The sequence below is a fragment of the Pollachius pollachius genome, assembly GCF_949987615.1.
Source record: "Pollachius pollachius genome assembly, chromosome: 1".
In the NCBI taxonomy this organism is placed as follows: domain Eukaryota; kingdom Metazoa; phylum Chordata; class Actinopteri; order Gadiformes; family Gadidae; genus Pollachius; species Pollachius pollachius.
In genome coordinates this window covers 53,183,590-53,202,280 of record NC_136934.1, presented here as the reverse complement: position 1 = coordinate 53,202,280, position 18,691 = coordinate 53,183,590, and the positions used below count along the sequence as shown (strand labels likewise).

At 46.9% G+C, this 18,691-nt stretch overlaps 1 protein-coding gene across 1 annotated transcript in view; it reads right to left on the bottom strand.

The window, feature by feature from the left end:
* The window catches only part of LOC307070609 (glutamate receptor ionotropic, kainate 3-like), a gene marked incomplete at both ends in the record, with an annotated part of 112,141 nt that overhangs the window by 6,632 nt on the left and 86,818 nt on the right, over positions 1-18,691 (bottom strand). Inside the window, 4 exons of the mRNA XM_079729137.1 lie at positions 4,083-4,201; positions 7,920-8,143; positions 13,771-13,974; positions 17,282-17,395. Coding sequence (XP_079585263.1) covers positions 4,083-4,201; positions 7,920-8,143; positions 13,771-13,974; positions 17,282-17,395 — 661 coding nt within the window. The remainder of the gene's footprint in view (positions 1-4,082; positions 4,202-7,919; positions 8,144-13,770; positions 13,975-17,281; positions 17,396-18,691) is intronic.

Sequence of the window (18,691 nt, the reverse complement as noted above, 5' to 3'; positions counted from 1 at the left end):
TTCTCCTGGGTCCGCCTTCTCCAGGTGAAGGAGGAGAGAGAGGTAGGTTAAGGTGAGTTTCTGAAGATGAGATGAAATGAGATACTGTTCATCTCAGAGGACAGATAGGGAGGAAAATACACTACACACTACAAGATGGAGCACAGATGTAAAATAGTCTTCTAAGATTCGGTTGTCCTTTCTCTCCGTCCCATAACATGTTATGGATCACTATAAAGTCTAATTCAAATTATTATGCTGATCATTAGTTATCACCTTGCTTCAGAGGTATCACTGCTCAAGTACAACTGCACCAAGGCTACTCTATCTCAAAGAAAACTATTTTCTAGAGAAAAATAAATCAAATTCCCTTCATGTTGAGTGGTGATATGAAAGCTTTACGTTGGTCTGGAGGCTCTGTGCGCCCTAGCACTGCTCTGATAGCTTTCTAACTCTCTTCTGAAAGTCATTTCACTTTTCCTTTGACTCGGGAGATTGAAAAATAAAACATCTTCTCTTTCTCCTGCTAGCATCTCACACTGACATCACCAGGAAACCTCCTGTATGTCACTCTGATATCTTCAGGACAAATCCTGGGCCGTACTATGACATCATCGGGAAGATCCTTGGCCGTACTCTCACATCACCAGGGCGTTTCCTGTTGTGAACTCTGACCTCATTAGGAGCGTTCCTGTCTGTGACGTTTGACATCATCGGGACTCAGCTAAGCCACATTTACACCTGGCTTTACAATGAAAGCTAATGAACCATGCATGAAGGACAGTGTGTTCCTGAGTTGGATTCCAGCGTGTTGCTGACGTTTCCCAGCCCTCGGTGAGTTATGATGGGACTCATGTTTGTTGTGACAGCCCGGCATCCTCTCCAAGTGTTTGTGGTGTTTCCTCCGAGGTCTGTGACTCTGGACGAGCTGCCAGCCTTCATGTGTCGCTGGCCTCGGCTGCTGCGTCAAACCAAACGCTTCCATTTCAGCGGCTGTCACAACGTTTGGCTACAGCAGCGTGAGACGACTGTGTCCATGACGCCCTGACAAAGTACACACCAGGGAGACACACCAGGGGAGAAACACCAGGGGAGACACACCAGGGAGACACACCAGGGAGACACACCAGGGGAGAAACACCAGGGGAGAAACACCAGCAGAGACACACCAGGGAGACACACCAGGGAGACACACCAGGGGAGAAACACCAGGGGAGAAACACCAGCAGAGACACACCAGGGAGACACACCAGGGAGACACACCAGGGGAGAAACACCAGGGGAGAAACACCAGCAGAGACACACCAGCGGAGACACACCAAGGAGACACACCAGCGGAGAAACACCAGGGGAGAAACATCAGCAGAGACACACCAGCGGAGACACACCAGCGGAGAAACACTAGGGGAGAGAAGATGGGGAGTAGCACTAACACAAGAGGAGCAGCAACACAAGAGGAGAGGAGCAGCAACACAAGCCTGTAGCCTGTAGCCTGTAGCCTATGGCAGGTAGCCAGTAGCCAGTAGCCGGTAGCCTGTAGCCTGTAGCAGGTAGCCTGTAGCCTTTAGCCTGTAGTAGGTAGCCTGTAGCCTGTAGCCTATAACAGGTAGCCTGTAGCCTGTGGCAGGTAGCCAGTAGCCAGTAGCCGGTAGTCTGTAGCCTGTAGCCTGTAGCCTGAAGCCTGTTGCAGGTAGCCAGAAGCCAGTAGCCGGTAGCCTGTAGCCTTTAGCCTTTAGCCGGTAGCCTGTAGCCTGTAGCCTGTAGCAGGTAGCCAGTAGCCTGTAGCCTGTAGCCTGTAGCCTGTAGCAGGTTGCCTGTAGCCGGTAGCCTGTAGCCGGTAGCCGGTAGCCTGTAGCCTGTAGCAGGTAGCCTGTAGCCTGTAGCCTGTAGCCGGTAGCCTGTAGCCAGTAGCCTGTAGCCTGTAGCCTGTAGCTGGTAGCCGGTAGCAAGTAGCCAGTAGCCTGTAGCCTGTGGCAGGTAGCCAGTAGACAGTAGCCAGTAGTCTGTAGCCTGTAGCCTGTAGCCTGTAGCCTGTAGCCTGTAGCCTGTGGCAGGTAGCCAGTAGCCAGTAGCCGGTAGCCTGTAGCCTTTAGCCTGTAGCCGGTAGCCTGTAGCCTGTAGCCTGTAGCCGGTAGCCTGTAGCCTGTAGCTTGTAGCCGGTAGCCTTGCCTTCAGCAGATCATCCAGAGAGACCTCCAGGGGATGGCCCCAGGTCCATGAGCAGGAGACTAGCCATCCTCTGGTGAACACCTTTCAGCTCGTGTCAGACCGCTGTAAGGGATGGTCCACCTGACCCAGTGCTCAGCGCGCTCCGCAGTGTTAGCGCTATGCTACCAACTGCTGAACACCGCGCTCCCTCCAGGTCCGACACATCAGCTGAGAACCACGGCACCTCCTGCTTCTCCTCTCCTCTCTCCTCACTATACCACCTCACTATACCTACGTTAGCTCAGTAGAGCGCTAGCGTTAGCTCGGTGGAGCACTAGTGTTAGCATGGTCAAGCGCTAGTGTTAGCTCAGTGGAGCGCTAGAGTTAGCTCGGTGGAGCGCTAGCGTTAGCTCAGTGGACCGCTAGCGTTAGCACGGTGTAGCGCCAGGTGACCGCATAGCGTGCTCCTCTGTCCTCCATCCTGAAGCCGTCGTCTCCTCAAGGGGGAGCCGGCTCAGGGCCCCTCCTGTGTACTGACGGGGCCCTCGGCAGGGCCCTTGGCGACACAATATATCTATATATTGTATATATATACATGTATATGTATGTATGTGTATATATATATATATATATATATATATATATATATATATATATATATATATATATATATATATATATATATGTACATATCTACATATAAACATACATATTTATATATATGGCTGTAAAATAGTAACATTATCTTACTGTGTTTGGGCGCAAACTTCAACCCAGCCAGATGGAGGCATCTTAAAGAGAGACCTTTTTTCCGTCAAGCAGTGACACTAAGCTACGCTAACAGCTACGCTAACTGCTACTAAGCTACACCGCCACCTGTCTCAACTGAGTGTTTCTGTTTTCCAGGACAGAGCTGAACAGGAGTGTCTGACTCATGAGCGTTATAATCCATTAACAGGCCGTACAGAATCACTCAGGGTAAAAACGGGTTTAAAAGGGTTCCGCGTTTAAAAGGAGACACTGAGGATCGTATTCAATGGCTGTTCTTCTGTTTCTGTGGAGCTACAGAGAAAACTATAAATATGACACATTCTCACATAACCGGCTGACCTGAGGTATTCTGTTACCACCATCACTTTCAGGTAGCTAGCTCTGTAACACATACAAATAAATATATACAGGTATATGGATGGGTGGACTGGAGGTGGATGGAAGGATAGATGTATTAATGGATGGGTTTTTAATATAGAATATAGATATATTGCTAGAGCTGATATAGATATGACCAGATATATTATACATCTGGTTTGACCACAACAGGTCAGGGCAGTTCAAGGTGCATTGGGCAACACTAGCCTCATGCTACCCTAGCCTCATGCTACAGTTGCCTCATGCTACAGTAGTCCAGCCTACACTAGCCTCATGCTACACTAGCCTGCCTCATGCTACACTTGCATCAGGCTACTAAACTAGCAATATGCTACCTTAGCCTAAATTTAAATTAGCCTCGTGCTATGCTAGCCTCAATGTGGCGGCTCCTAGCGTACCAAACAGCTGACATGAGTCAGACAGGATGTGCTCTCAGGCCCTCTCTCTTTGTAGCGCGGTGAACCACCGGGGTTATGATGGAGAAACAAACACAGCGATCTCTTCCCTTCCACGCCTGACAACCTCTGACAAGTCCCCCCCCCCCCCATCCAGCAGTGGGGGAGTCACAACAACCCGCTCCTGTCTTGTAGGGCTGAGCTCCGCTCGCTGCTGTCAGCCCTGCGCCTCCGTCTCCGAGAAGGGCGGAGGGGGCTGACAGCACACAGCCGGGGAAGGTGGAGGTAAAGGAGGAGGTGACGTAGGGAGAGGAGGTGGAGGAGGTGGTGGAGGTGGGGGGAGTAGGACAGGAGGGAAAGGGATGGGAGGATAAGAGGATTGATTTGGACAGAGGCCCTAGGCTGCCGTACCTTGCTGCATCAGGGACCCCACTCCGAACCAGAAGCTGTTGAAGAGGGTGAAGTTGTTCTCCACCACGTCGGAGCCGGGGTTACAGGGGTGAGCGTCGTACCACTCGTAGGGGCTGAACCTGGAGGAGGAGACCAGCACTGAACACATGCTCTCTGTTCTGGTCCCTGACTGAGGCCAACAAATGAGGGACCTTACATCTGGAGGAGGGTTAGGGTTAGGGTTAGAGGGGAATGACGTTTAGCACATAGCATAGCACCAGGGTGGGAATGACATGTAGCATAGCACCAGGGTGGGAATGACATGTAGCATAGCACCAGGGTGGGAATGACACGTAGCATAGCACCAGGGTGGGAATGACATGTAGCATAGCACCAGGGTGGGAATGACATGTAGCATAGCACCAGGGTGGGAATGACACGTAGCATTCCACCAGGGTGGGAATGACACGTAGCTTAGCACCAGGGTGGGAATGACACCAGGGCGTTTTGCCTTTAGTCATTTTCAAAGTTTGTTGGAAAACTGTTGACATCTTTAGGTGATCTTTTAAAAAGTCAAGGGTCCAAATAATGTCCTTTATTCAATCTTCCATTCGGTAACCGTAGTCAATGGTTTCTTTCGATTATATCTCTTCGTCTTACTTAAGGCAAAAAATGTGTTCAAACTATTTTAGACTTCAAGCGACGACTTCAGAGAAATCAGCAGATCTTTCATTTTATAGTATCTCTGGCGTTTAGCAAAGACATCCACTGCCGCTCGCCAAGAATCCCTCAACACCAGCCCGCTAGCGGAGATAAGACATGCTAAATGTCACCTTCTTTCCTCCCTGATGTTGAAGAGTTTTTCAAACTGCATTTTGTGACTTTTCCATGTTTTTTTCCCAAAGCGCTCGCTGCTGGTGAAATTGGATGGTGCCGGCGTCAGATAATGTGGGGTTGAAGCCTCTCCACAGACAGCTGTCCATGAGCGGAGCTATGATTAGCCTGCTAGCCTTCCAAAACACATTTAGCAAAGGAAACTCTGCCTCAATGGTGAAACTGTTTTAGATGTGGTACTGAACCCTGAGCGTGTATTTACAGTTAGCAACGAAATCATTTCAATTTAAATATAAAAATGTAAAGGACAGGGGCCAACATTGAGCTGAATGTGAATCATAGTAAAGTTATCACTATATAAAATATGGCGTAGGTTTAATATATGGAGATTATTTTAATATTTCAATACTGATAGAGCTGCAGCTTTTGTCATCTTAGGTTTATTCATAATGAAAAGGGCATAAATTTAGGGTTAGCACTGAGAACTGTTATTTGGATGTGACATAGGGTTAGCACTAAGAACTTTCCTTTGGATGTGACATAGGGTAAGGGTTAGCAGTAAGAACTGTTCTTTGGATGTGACATAGGGTAAGGGTTAGCAGTAAGAACTGTTCTTTGGATGTGACATAGGGTAAGGGTTAGCAGTAAGAAATGTTCTTTGGATGTGACATAGGGTTAGGGCTAGCAGTACGAACTGTTCTTTGGATGAGACATAGGGTTAGGGCTAGCAGTACGAACTGTTCTTTGGATGTGACATAGGGTTAGCAGTAAGAACTGTTCTTTGGATGTGACATAGGGTTAGGGCTAGCAGTAAGAAATGTTCTCTGGATGTGACATAGCCTCGTACCCCAGGCCGCCCCGGGCCGGCTGGGGTCCTCTGAGGGGTGGATGGACGGTCTCACCCGCGTGGTGGGGACCATAACTCAAACTGCTTGAGTTATAAGGTTTCTGACAGCCTGGTTCCCTGAGACATAAGATCTACAATGGAAGAGGCAGTGGCAGATGGAGTCAGCTGACCAATGCAGCAGTCCTAAAGGTGAGTCAGCTGACCAGCGGTCTGGGAGGTGAGTCAGCTGACCAGCGGTCTGGGAGGTGAGTCAGCTGACCAGCGGTCTGGGAGGTGAGTCAGCTGACCAGCGGTCTGGGAGCTGAGTCAGCTGACCAGCGGTCTGGGAGGTGAGTCAGCTGACCAGCGGTCTGGGAGGTGAGTCAGCTGACCAGCGGTCTGGGAGGTGAGTCAGCTGACCAACGCAGCGGTCTGGGAGGTGAGTCAGCTGACCAGCAGTCTGAGAGGTGAGTCAGCTGACCAGCGGTCTGGGAGGTGAGTCAGCTGACCAGCGGTCTGGGAGGTGAGTCAGCTGACCAGCACAGCGGTCTGGGAGGTGAGTCAGCTGACCAGTGGTCTGAGAGGTGAGGCCGTTTGGATCAAAGGAAACAGGGCTCTCTTGCATCTCCTTTGAGAAGGAGGCAGAAAAAGAAAAGCTTTGTGCTGATATAGTTTGACCGTATGAGTGATTAAAAGGTTATTCAGTTTGATGTAAAACAAAAGCCGGCGCTACCGTCAGCGAGCGACCTCCGTTTAATCTGTTAGAGCAGATCGCTCCTCAGTCGAACATTAATAATTCACTACTCTGACATCTCCTTTTAGCTGTCACTTTCTATTCCCTGCCCTGGAAGATATCTCCATCCCTCCCTGGAGCTCCTGGCAGTCTCTGATGGCCTCTTAAAAACAACCAAACGCATAAACCAGGATTGGTATGCATGGCCGCACGCACGCCACGCGCTCAAATGAATCCACTTCGGCGGTTGAACCGTGCAGCTGTTTGCTCTCAGCTGCACATCTTAACTTCCTCAAGAGCCAATTGGAATAAACAGCGACTGAATCCTCCAACAATAGCCTGCCACGACGAGTAGGAAGCCGGTGACATTTCACCAAATTACTGCCTCTTTTCTGTTTCCGGAATATTCATAAAATGGCTTTTTGTGTGTGGCGGCTGTGAGTTACAAAAGTGTGTTAAATGTAAATCACTTTAAGCCAATTACAGCCATCAACTCCCATCATTATATATTTACCACTGATTAATGCCATGGATGTTTTTAAGTAAATGCAGATATAAACCGTCCCTGCCTGCTGAGGGAAATCATCCCAGGGAGAAATGGGGTGATTTTCAGTTTCACGAATAATATATAAATGTCAAAGCCCTTTTCTTTTGCTTTGCAGGTATGTCATGTATTCCTTTCAAAACATTTCCAAAACGCAATGAATGATTCAGGAAATTGGATTTGACAGAGAATGGAGGAAAGAGTTGAGCTGGCAGCAGGCGCTTTGGTTTTGGCTTCCACTGCACACAAGGAAAGGGTTGAACCTCCTCCAAAACAAAACCAGTGACAACAGAGAACCATGGAGGAACCGAGAGATCAACCAGGTGAGACGGCTCCTCTTGTCTGCACGGACAGCCACGGGCCGTCAGGTCACAAAGGCGACGTTCACTACATCAGGGAGTAGTGAGTTCATCTGAGGACGTTCCTCAAGCTAAAGAAGGTCTCATGACCTCAGTTTATATTTACAGAATGAGGGTTGTCAAACACTTACCTGAAACAAAGAATGTGCAGAAAAGCATTTAAGCTATTCAAGCTATTTCTTTAGCCATATATAGAACCATTTCATAACAGCCCCCTGATGTAAGGAAGGCAGGGTCAGGGCTAGTTTAGTGTGAAGGTTGTGTTAGGGTAAGGGTTAGGGTATGAAGGTTATGGTTAGGGTGTGAAGGTTAAGGTTAGGGTTTGAAGGTTAGTGTTAGGGTTGGGGTTGTGTTAGGGTTATGGTTAGGGTTAGGGGTTAGTGTTAGGGTTAAGGGTGAGAGTAAGGGGGTAGGGTTAGGGTTAGGGTTTGAAGGTTAGGGTTAGGGTAAGAGGGTACACGATATCAATAAGCGTAGGATGGTGGGGGTCGAGGCGTGCTGGTCACAGATGGACAGGGGATCTCACGGGGATGGAACTAAGGACCATGTGTCCGGGACATACCTGGCGATGACAAAGAGCACACAGCTGACGCCCAGATAGGCCAGCAGGATGTAGACCCAGATGTCAGGGGTCATGGGGTTCAGGAAGGAGAAGAAGCCGGCGTTGGTGGTGTTGGGCTTGCGGTACAGGATGCTGATGCCCATGCCCATGAAGGGCTTGGAGAAGTCCACCACCTTCTCCCTCATGTAGGTGATGGTGAGGGGGGCAACGGCCAGGTCAGCTCGCTGGGGAGGCACAGGAAACATGATCACATGACCACAGGATGACACGACCACAGGATCACATGATCACATGACCACAGGACCAAAGGGTTCAAATGATCACATGACCACAGGATGACATGACCACAGGATGACATGACCACAGGACCACATCATCACATGACCACAGGATCACATGATCACATGACCACAGGACCACATGATCACATGACCACATCATCACATGACCACAGGATCACATGGCCAAAGGATCACATGACCACAGGATGACATGACCACAGGATCACATGATCACATGACCACAGGACCACATAATCACATGACCACAGGACCACATGATCACAGAGTCGCCTGACTTCATGGAGGACTAAAGGACAACCGGAAGGAGTCTCAGTAGAACAAACCCTGGCAGCCATTTTAGGTCCTCTCTATGTTGTGGCAGCGCCAACGTGCCTCACACCCCCTCGCCCCATTGGAGGAAACTCAGCTATCGGGATCTTGTCGTCTCCTGGACCCAGCAGGGGCTTTGATCCTTGTCATGTGACAAAGGTCAAACAGGAAGTGTTCTTAGTAGCATGTGGCGCTAAAGATTAGCTGCAGCTGTGGCTCGCACAGCGGCGGCTAATAGCAAGGGGGGGTCACCGGGCTATCAGCAGAGACAGAGAGCAGGGCACTGCATGGACTCTCTCTCACTGTGTCTCCCTCTCTCTCTCTCTCTCTCTCGCTCTCTCTCTCTCGCTTTCTCTCTCTCTCTCTCGCTTTCTCTCTCTCTCTCTCTCTCTTTCTCTCGCTCTCTCGCTTTCTCTCTCTCTCTCTCTCTCTCTCTCGCTCTCTCTCTCTCTTTCTTTCTCACCCTAGCCCCGCAGTAGAGATGAGGCTTGTAGCCTAGCCCTGCCATAGAGGCTAGGCTACAAGAATAGCCCTGCAGTAGAGGCGAGGCTTGTAGGCTAGCCCTGCATTAGCCGGCTCTATCACCATGAATGCGTCGGCGTCGGCCTGCCATTTGGGGCCGACTCGCTCAGCTTCAAACAGACTGAGGAGGGCGTGCGTTTCATTGTGAACCTTGTATTTTCAAACGACCCCGCCTCCTCCTCCCTCCTCCTTCAAATGCTCGCAAACGGCCCGGCTGCAAGCCTTCATCTGAGAATCAGCGTCTGACGGCTGGGGGGGAGGGAGGAGGAGAGGAGGGAGGGGAGAGGAGGGAGGGGAGCGTTTCATCAGCCTCAGCGCTCAGCCTTTCATCAGCGATACGAAGTGAGGCCGTCGACAGACACAGGATCTCACTACCAGAGGCAGAGGAGGAGGTGAGGAGGAGGAAGGAGAGGAGGTGAGTGCCGATGAAAGGCCTTGTCGCGCTGAAGCCTCCTTCTCCTCCTCCTCCTCCTCCTCCTCTGTGGGACGGAGAGGAGAACCTCCTCTCTCCAAACACTCGGCAGATCAAGAGATCGACCATTAAAGGGGACATATTATACCAGCAGGTGTGAGTGAGATTAGCTGCTACAAGCCGTTTGGAAAAGAAATCTGCCTCTTCCACATGTCTAACATGACTTCCCCTTCCATGCATGAAGAGAGTTTGTTTTAAGGACAGGTAATACATAAAAGCAGTATATACATTCAGACATCCAGAGGTGTTCACCTAATGCGCCCTGAGGGGTAGCTGTAGCATTTTCCATCAGCACAGCGAACACAGACGTGGTAGAGAGACGGAGGGGGGAAGCCTCCTTAATCACCATCAACCACACCAAATGGGCTGTGGCGCCTCCTATTAACGCCAGCCGTCAACATGATTCAACTGCACATCTATTGTAACTAAATCAAGTTTAACAAGGCCTGCTCCATCACCTCACAGCCCTCTGAATACATCAGTGACACCCGCCCATGGACCCATACCAAGAGGAGGATCGCAGTTGCTTTGCCAATGTCAACATCGTAAAGAAGTTTTCACCAGAGCAACATATATTACAGAGGGTGGGCGGTGTCGCTGAGCACCCTTTGCTGGGTCTCTGAGAGCTTTCTGTTTCAGAGGCTCCCCCTGGGACAGCCGGTAGCCACAGAGGACCTGAAGAGCACCTGTTGGGTTTAGTTCATCATGTGGCTTCGTGTTTAGTCCCTCTCCTTCATGAAGTAGGCTTCACGTTGGAGGGTTTCTGTGTTCTGTGTCTGCATGTGGGCGAGCTGGAAACATGGTCTGTTTGATGTGAATCACCCCTGCCTGATGCAGGAGTCTGCTGTCTGGATTAGTCCTCATCGGAATGGTCTGTATTAGCCAGAGCTAGCTAGCTAGAGCTAGCCAGAGCTGTTTTTAGCACAATATTAGCAAGCTATCTAATATGGACACAAATAGAGAGGATGGATATCAAAAGTTTTCAGAGCATAATAAAAAAGGAAACGTGATAAAAACAAATTTAACATCTAAACGTCCGAAAGGAACCGCTATTTCTGACCTTCTCTCAGCACTTGGTGAACCAAATGATACAGATATTGAATTATGTATGACGTTGACCCTACATTGTAAACTATATTACAGACAGACCAACACTTGAAATGCTTTGATTGGAAAGGATAAGACCAGAGGGGAAGCTGGTGTTCTATTGGCTGGATGGAGGAGATAAGGCTGTTTGTGGTTCAACCAAGATGGAGTCCATGGCTATCGTAGCTATTGTAGCTATCTTGGATTCCTGGTGCTGCCCGCTAAACCCTCCGGGAGCCAGCATAAGAGTCGGGCCCGGCTGACTCCCGATCAGCTTATCTAGCAAGACAGGGCTAAGGAACCGCTGGAGCACTAAATGGAGATGCTTTAGCTTCCAGAGGAGGGCTTGTGATGGTTCCCTGGTCATGTGGACCAGGAGGAGAAATAAGTCAACGATAAGAACAGAGAGCTTTCCCTCTGGACCAGAGCCAGCAGTTCATCGGCTCCACAACAAACTGTTCCGAGAGTTCTTCGGTTCTGAAATACATGCAATCATGGAGTTGACTTCAGTCATGTTTTCAATGTTTTCTATAATATTATGGGAACTTATTGAAAACAATTAAGTCAATAAAATTAAAAAAAGGGTTAGATATCTATATGTATGGATATTTGTTTTTTTGGAGGGGGAGATAAAGAGAGGGAGGTGGAGATAGAGAGAGGGGGGGGAGAGAGAGGGAGGTGGAGATAGAGAGAGAGGAGGAGGTGGAGGGAGGGAGAGAGATGGGGAAAGAGGTTATCTAAAAACACTGTTACAGTTACTTTGGTGTGACGACCGTTTTCAGAATCTTCTTGCCAGTTGATGTAACAACATACCCTCTCTCTGCATCTCTCTCCCTTGTCTCTGCCTTCCTCTCTCCCTTGTCTCTGCCTCTCTCTCTCCTTGCCTCTGCCTCTCTCCCTCCATATTGTTATTGATGTGAGCTGTTTGCAGGAAAGAGGCAGCGGTCTGGTTCTGCTCCATCCATCATGTGTCTTCATCCATCATGCTACACGACCTCACCTTGGACACGCATAGAGTCATCTTCACCTGCTCTTACTGTCACAACTCTACAGTGTAGAGCACTATACACACTGTGGAGCTCGCTATATAAACAGTGGAGCTGTAGAGCTTCATATACACAGCGGAGCTCTATATACACTGTAGAGTGATTTACACAGTAGAGCTCCATATACACAGTAGAGCTCTATACACTTTAGAGCTCTACATACACTGAAGAGTTCTATATAAACAGTGGAGCTCTATATACACTGTTCATCTCTATATACAGTGGAGCTATATTCACTGTAGAGCTCTATCTGTAGAGCTATATATAAACTGTAGTGCTCTAAATGCACAGTGGAGCTCTATACACTGTATAGCTCTATATAGACAGTGGAGCTCTATAAACACAGTGGAGCTCTATATACAGTATAGAGCTCTATATACACAGTGGAGCTCTATATACAGTATAGAGCTCTATATACACAGTGGAGCTCTATATACAGTGTAGAGCTCTATATACACAGTGGAGCTCTATATACACAGTGGAGCTCTACATATACAGTGGCGCTCTATATACACAGTGGAGCTCTATATACACAGTGGAGCTCTATATACACAGTGGAGCTCTATATACTCAGTGGAGCTCTATATACAGTGTAGAGCTCTATATACACAGTGGAGCTCTATATAGACAGCGGAGCTCTATATACACAGTGGAGCTCTATATACAGTGTAGAGCTCTATATACACAGTGGAGCTCTATATACACAGTGGACCTCTATATACAGTGTAGAGCTCTATATACACAGTGGAGCTCTATATACACAGTGGACCTCTATATACAGTGTAGAGCTCTATATACACAGTGGAGCTATATACTGTGTAGAGCTCTATATACACAGTGGAGCTCTATATACACTGTGAAACTATATATAAATGTAGCATATTTATTAAGCACTTCTCTAGACAGTTTTCCTAACTTCATGGCTTATACATGTGTCTCACATTCACCCACTCATACACACATCATTCATTCATCATTCACCCATCATTTACTCAACAAATCACTTCAACTCTATACATACTGGAGAACTTTTTATATATTCCATTTCATACTTTATCAATCGTCTCTGCAGCAAACTACTCAAATCTATAACTTAGAGCTCTTTTTATTCCGTAACAACAGGGATCAACCCAGTAGTATAGCTTAGAGCTTTGTATATACCATAACCAAAGGGCTCTCCTCAGCTGTGTTACTTAGAGCTCCTTACACATCTACCATAACCCCAGGGCTTCACTCAGTTGTATAACATGAAAGTAGAGCTGTATATATGTAGAGCTCTTTATATATTCTAACTTAGAGCTCTTTATATATTCAAACTTAGAGTTCTTTATATATGCTCTACTCACGTGCTCGATGAGCTCGTAGACCACGCCGTTCCACTGGCCCTTGGAGATCTTTATATCATATCTGCTCCTCAGGTGTAGTGTAGAGCTCTATATATCATATCCACTCCTCAGGTGTACAGTGTAGAGCTCTATATATCATATCCGCTCCTCAGGTGTACAGTGTAGAGCTCTATATATCATATCCGCTCCTCAGGTGTACAGTGTAGAGCTCTATATATCATATCCTCTCCTCAGGTGTAGTGTAGAGCTCTTTATATCATATCCGCTCCTCAGGTGTACAGTGTAGAGCTCTATATATCATATCCGCTCCTCAGGTGTATTGTAGAGCTCTATATATCATATCCGCTCCTCAGGTGTAGTGTAGAGCTCTATATATCATATCTGCTCCTCAGGTGTACAGTGTAGAGCTCTATATATCATATCCGCTCCTCAGGTGTACAGTGTAGAGCTCTATATATCATATTCGCTCCTCAGGTGTAGTGTAGAGCTCTATATATCATACCCGCTCCTCAGGTGTAGTGTAAAGCTCTATATATCATATCCGCTCCTCAGTTGTACATTGTAGAGCTCTATATATCATATCCGCTCCTCAGGTGTACATTGTAGAGCTCTGATCATATCCTCAGGTGTATAGTGTAGAGCTCTTTATATATCATATCCTCTACTCAGGTGCATAGTGTAAAGCTCTTTCTATATCCTCTCCTCAGGTGTACAGTGTATGAGATGATATGATAGAGAAATATGGAGCCCCTCTTCATGTAGACTCACGTGCTCAATGAGCTCGCGGACCATGCCATTCCACTGGCCCTTGTCGTCCTGCGAGCCATAGCGTCCGTCGGGCACCAGCCGGATCTCGTAGGAGAAGCCCAGGATGTTGGCCAGCTCCTTCAGCAGGTCGATGCAGAAGCCCTCGAAACGGTCGTTCCCCACCAGCGCCTTGTCAGACTTCTTAAGCATGACGTATGGCTCCTCCTGCCCAGACGCCCACAAACAGGAGAACCAGGTCAGCTTCTATCGCCTTGCCGCAGCAACTTAATCGGAGCAAAGCGATCGGAGCGATGAGCGCCTGTCGACTATAACAGGAAGTGACAGCGGAGGCGGCGCCGTTTAAATATGGAGGAGTGCTGAGGTTGGCTCCTCACATTAACGACCAGAACATGTACTGTGGTACCGCAGCATGCTGGGAAATGACAGATGGAACATGTCTGCCAAGATGACTGGAGACACATCCTTATTATACATACATTTAATAGGATTATATACTGTCTAAAAACAGAGATGTAAAAACTCCAGCAGCTCCTCTCTGCAGGTTAGATGAATGTTAAATTAAAGAACAATATAGGTTGAATAAATGTATTATAAAAAAAAAAGGCCTATGTATAGATTAGAATGTGTATTCGATTCTATCCACAGAGTAGAAAGCAGCCTCTCTCAGCTCATGCACGGCTCTGTTAATATGTTTTATATGGATAACCAAGTGCTGCTCTTTATTCTCTGCTAATGGATGCTAACCATAGAACAGGTTCAGTTCAGGACCCCTGCCGCTACTAGGAAACATCAAAAAGGAAAACCTGTCACTGATCTCTCCCTATCCCTCTCTCTAGAGAGGATGAGAGCAGCTTATCAATGGTTAATAATTAATGGATTTAGTGTCTAGTGCGATCAGTTGGGATTTCTGACAGATATTTTCTAAGGTAAGCGATGGCTGTGCATTTTAAAACAAGCTCTGCATGCATAAGCCCAATGTACAATGTCCACATGAATCATTTAAGAACTCAGCTCAGAAGGTGTAATTTGCTATAACCTTTATGAGATATTTATAAAGGCTCTAATATTAAAGACTAGAAACAATCCCAGCTTGCTCTCTGTATTAATGGTGTCTTTAGAGTTATGGGGACAAAGAGATAAATACGTCTTGACGGAGAGAATTTGTTTTGGAATAAGAACGATTATCATCCGTCCACGTTCTTCATTGCGGACCCTTTGTTTAATTCTTCTAAATAATGCATTCCAGAATATCTTTACGGTTCGTACAGATGTTGAAAATGGAGCAGAGCCCTACAAACACTTTAATTGCTTGGCATCTGAAAACAAAGGCGCGCGGTTACATGTACGGCCAGTTGAATAAGTAATGCACGATGAATACTTGATGACAACGCATTTAGGGAGCGAGTGCTTAGCTCCCCAAAAACTTTGTTGTCTAAAGTTGTCCAATTAACTCAAAATGGGAAAAAAAGGTTTGTTGCATGTTAAGGAAAAAAGAAAGCCATTACCATCTGTTTCAGACTTCCCACTATTCCCAAAGGTTCGCTGTGTTCAGCTGACGAGGAGGGGTCTGCCAGCCCAGCATGTTACAGAGAGCTTCCCCCACACATTACAGGCAATGGAGTGCAAACAATTAATGTAAGGGGAAAGACATTATCTTAATCTGCTCTCAGAAGTTATCATTGTAAAACTGTCAGAGGGCCACGTCACGCACCGCTGAGATCAGTTTGAAACGACGTCGTTAAGTTGGTTGGGAAAGGATATTTTAAACGATCTCTGCGGCGACTGAAGAAGATCCTGTTTTATGATTGAGTTTTATGAATCATGATAATGATACCACCAGGACGCCCTGAATCAAGATTCATGTCCTTTGGGTACGTTCAAATGTTGAAACTTTTGTAAAACAAGTTTCAAAATAAAAACCTTATTCATTATTATACCTGATTTCATCATCTAATCCATTTGACATCACCTGATTTCAAATGGCATCAACTGATTACCTGAATTGTATGACATCACCTGATTATCTGAATCCATATGAAATCACCTGATGATTTGAATCCATATGACCTCCCCTTATCAGTGTGTTTGCAACACTATTCTTCTATTGTTATCATCTCATCTCATCTATCATCTATTGTTCTGTAGTTATCATGTTTCTTATTATTCTGGCTCGTCATTTTCCTAGTTATCTACCCGTACAGTTTTTGAGGGGTAAACATCGAACCACGACCAATAGGTCTGCATATATCTGTGCAGTACACATTTACTTTTAGAGACCAGTGAACAGTGCATGCTTTTTATAATTATTAATTGTTATCATATATCTTTTTTAATATTGAAAGTGAATGTGAGGGTTCTCAATAGAGTTGTCTGTTGTTTTTAACGGACGTCAGTGAGGAGAAAATGCTGACTTCAACCGTTCACAAGGTGTGAACAACAAGTTGTGAAAGTTGGTACACGTATAGAAATTGTTCTCGGGAAATCACACACACGGCGGCTTGGCTAATGCAACCACATGCCTTTTCTTTGGAAAATGCACATGGCAACATGTCTCATTTCAATTCATCTGAATCCATTTGACATCGACAGTTACATCATCTGATTCTCTTTTGTTAACATGTTTACACCTGCTCCCTCCTCAATGGTTTGGATCGTGGCTGTGATTGAGCGTCCCTCGGCCCAGCTGAGCCGGGTTCCTGAGCAGTTCCTCGGTCTGTCTCGCTGTCTCTGGAAGGTAGAATTAGCCCAGCAGGGAGCGGCAGGCGCTGATTACAAGCCTTTGAGGACCTCGCTGGTCCTAATTACAGGCCTGCGCGTGGCGGCGAGCATAATGACAGTCTTTACCATTGTTGCTGTTGATTGTGTTTCTAGAAGAGACCTGTGTTGGCTCAGCCCTGGAGAGGCCTGACAAAGGGCCACGCATAATCTGTCGGCGGCAGGCAGGATTAAACACAATGGAGGAGCAGGAGATAGAGGAGCAGCCGAGCACAGGAGCAGTCAGTTATTTATACAGCTCCCGTCTCCAGGAGACGTTAGCCCTCCTCTGCTCCTGAACCACTGGCACTGAGGAGATACAAACACCGCCTGTCCTGATGAATACCGGAGGAGTGAATCTGAAGTTGTTATTAAGCATCGTGTCGGAGGAATGTATCTATGACTCTGGTCATTCATTGTCCTTAAAATAAATAAATCCAGATAAATATTAAAAAAGATGATATCACAAAAGTCAGACCCTAGAAATAATCAGAAGACTATGGTGCCATGTTAGCTATAGGTACATTAGCAACATTAGCATTATGCTGCTGGCCCTCTCTGCGTCACAAGGACAGAAAGAAAACACCAAGGTCAGGCAGGGCGTGTGTGTGCGTGCGTGCATGCCTATGTGCTTGCGTGCATGTGTGTGCATGTGTGTGTGTGTGTGTGTGTGGTGGGTGTGTGTGTGTGTGTGTGTGTGTGTGTGTGTGTGTGTGTGTGTGTGTGTGTGTGTGTGTGTGTGTGTGTGTGGACCTACCAAGATGGTGGAGATGACGAGGGAGCGGTTGGCCAGGGAGTCGGTGATGTTCATCCCTTTACGCTTCGGCAGCTCGGTGATGTTCAGACCTCCGGACGCGCTCCACTTGCCCACCTGGGGACGAGGGAGAGCATGAGGCTGACCTACCCCTAACCCTGATCCCCCGGCCAGCGACCCCAGGATGTGACGCAGCGTTAAGCGGATGGGTTAGACGAGACCACAGCAGGGCAGCAGCCCGCTGCAGACTGACCGCCGGCTGGACCACAGTCCACTGCTACTGCAGGACTAACTAACCAAACTAAACCTTTAGGGTTTAGTTTGGGTTGAGCTACAGTTGTGGTGATTAGCCTTGCCCTGTATTATGTATACAGGGTCAAAAACAAGATAATAACATTCACTTGTTAGGGTGCTTTCACTGTTCTATCTTACGACCCGATAGGTGGAACTGAGAGTAGAAATGCTAGAGAGCAGTGTGTTCCATTCAGGGTGTAGAGACTTCTTAATCCTGGCAGGGAGCAGAATTAAAGAGGAGCGGTGAACACGGCAGCTCTTTAAGGTCTGGAAGGAAATGTTTTCCTCCAAGGATGGTTGTAGGAGCTCCGTGCTGATTGGACGAGCCCAGCATGCGGCAGCGGTTGGATCACACCGCGCTGGATGCTGTGACTCATCCAACGGAACGTCTCCGCCATTTCAACAAATCCGGGAAGATTGCCCTGGGGTGAGGCTGTGTGTGTCGCAGAGAGACACTCTGCACCGTATTATTACCACAAATAGTCCTGTGGCTGTCGCTAACAATTTCCATTTGCAAGGCGCGCTTTCCCTCCTCCACAAATCCATTCCCAGCCCGTCCGCAAGACACCGCATTAAATGGGAAATGTGTTTCCCTGCGATTCCTCCCCTCCACAATGTTTCCTGACGAGGCAAACGAGAATTAAGTTCTAATGTGTTCTGTGAGATACGATTCTACTTGATTCTATTAATTTATAATGTGTGGTAATTATTTATTTTCTGTTCTTGTGTATTCTATTTATTTTCCTTTCTGTTATATAATGCTCCGTTACATCCAAGCGTATCATGTCATAACCCATCCTGTTCAAGTCTGTTGTAGTTTAATATTTATTTATTCATTTATTTATTTATTTATTTATTTATTTATTTATTTATTTATTTATATTTTTCATTCCATTTAAATAAATTATTTTAAAATGTTATTTTCAAATGCAATGCTCTATTGGTTTCTATTATATTCTTGTCTTTCCTTTCCATTCCTCTCTATTACATCCTGCTATTTTCCATAACATTATATTATTATACATACTCATCCCTTTCTGCAGTGAAAGGAGGTTTTAACGGCAGTTTCTCTCTGCCACAGGGACCTCCCAGCTGCCTCAGTAAGACATTTTCGTTTAC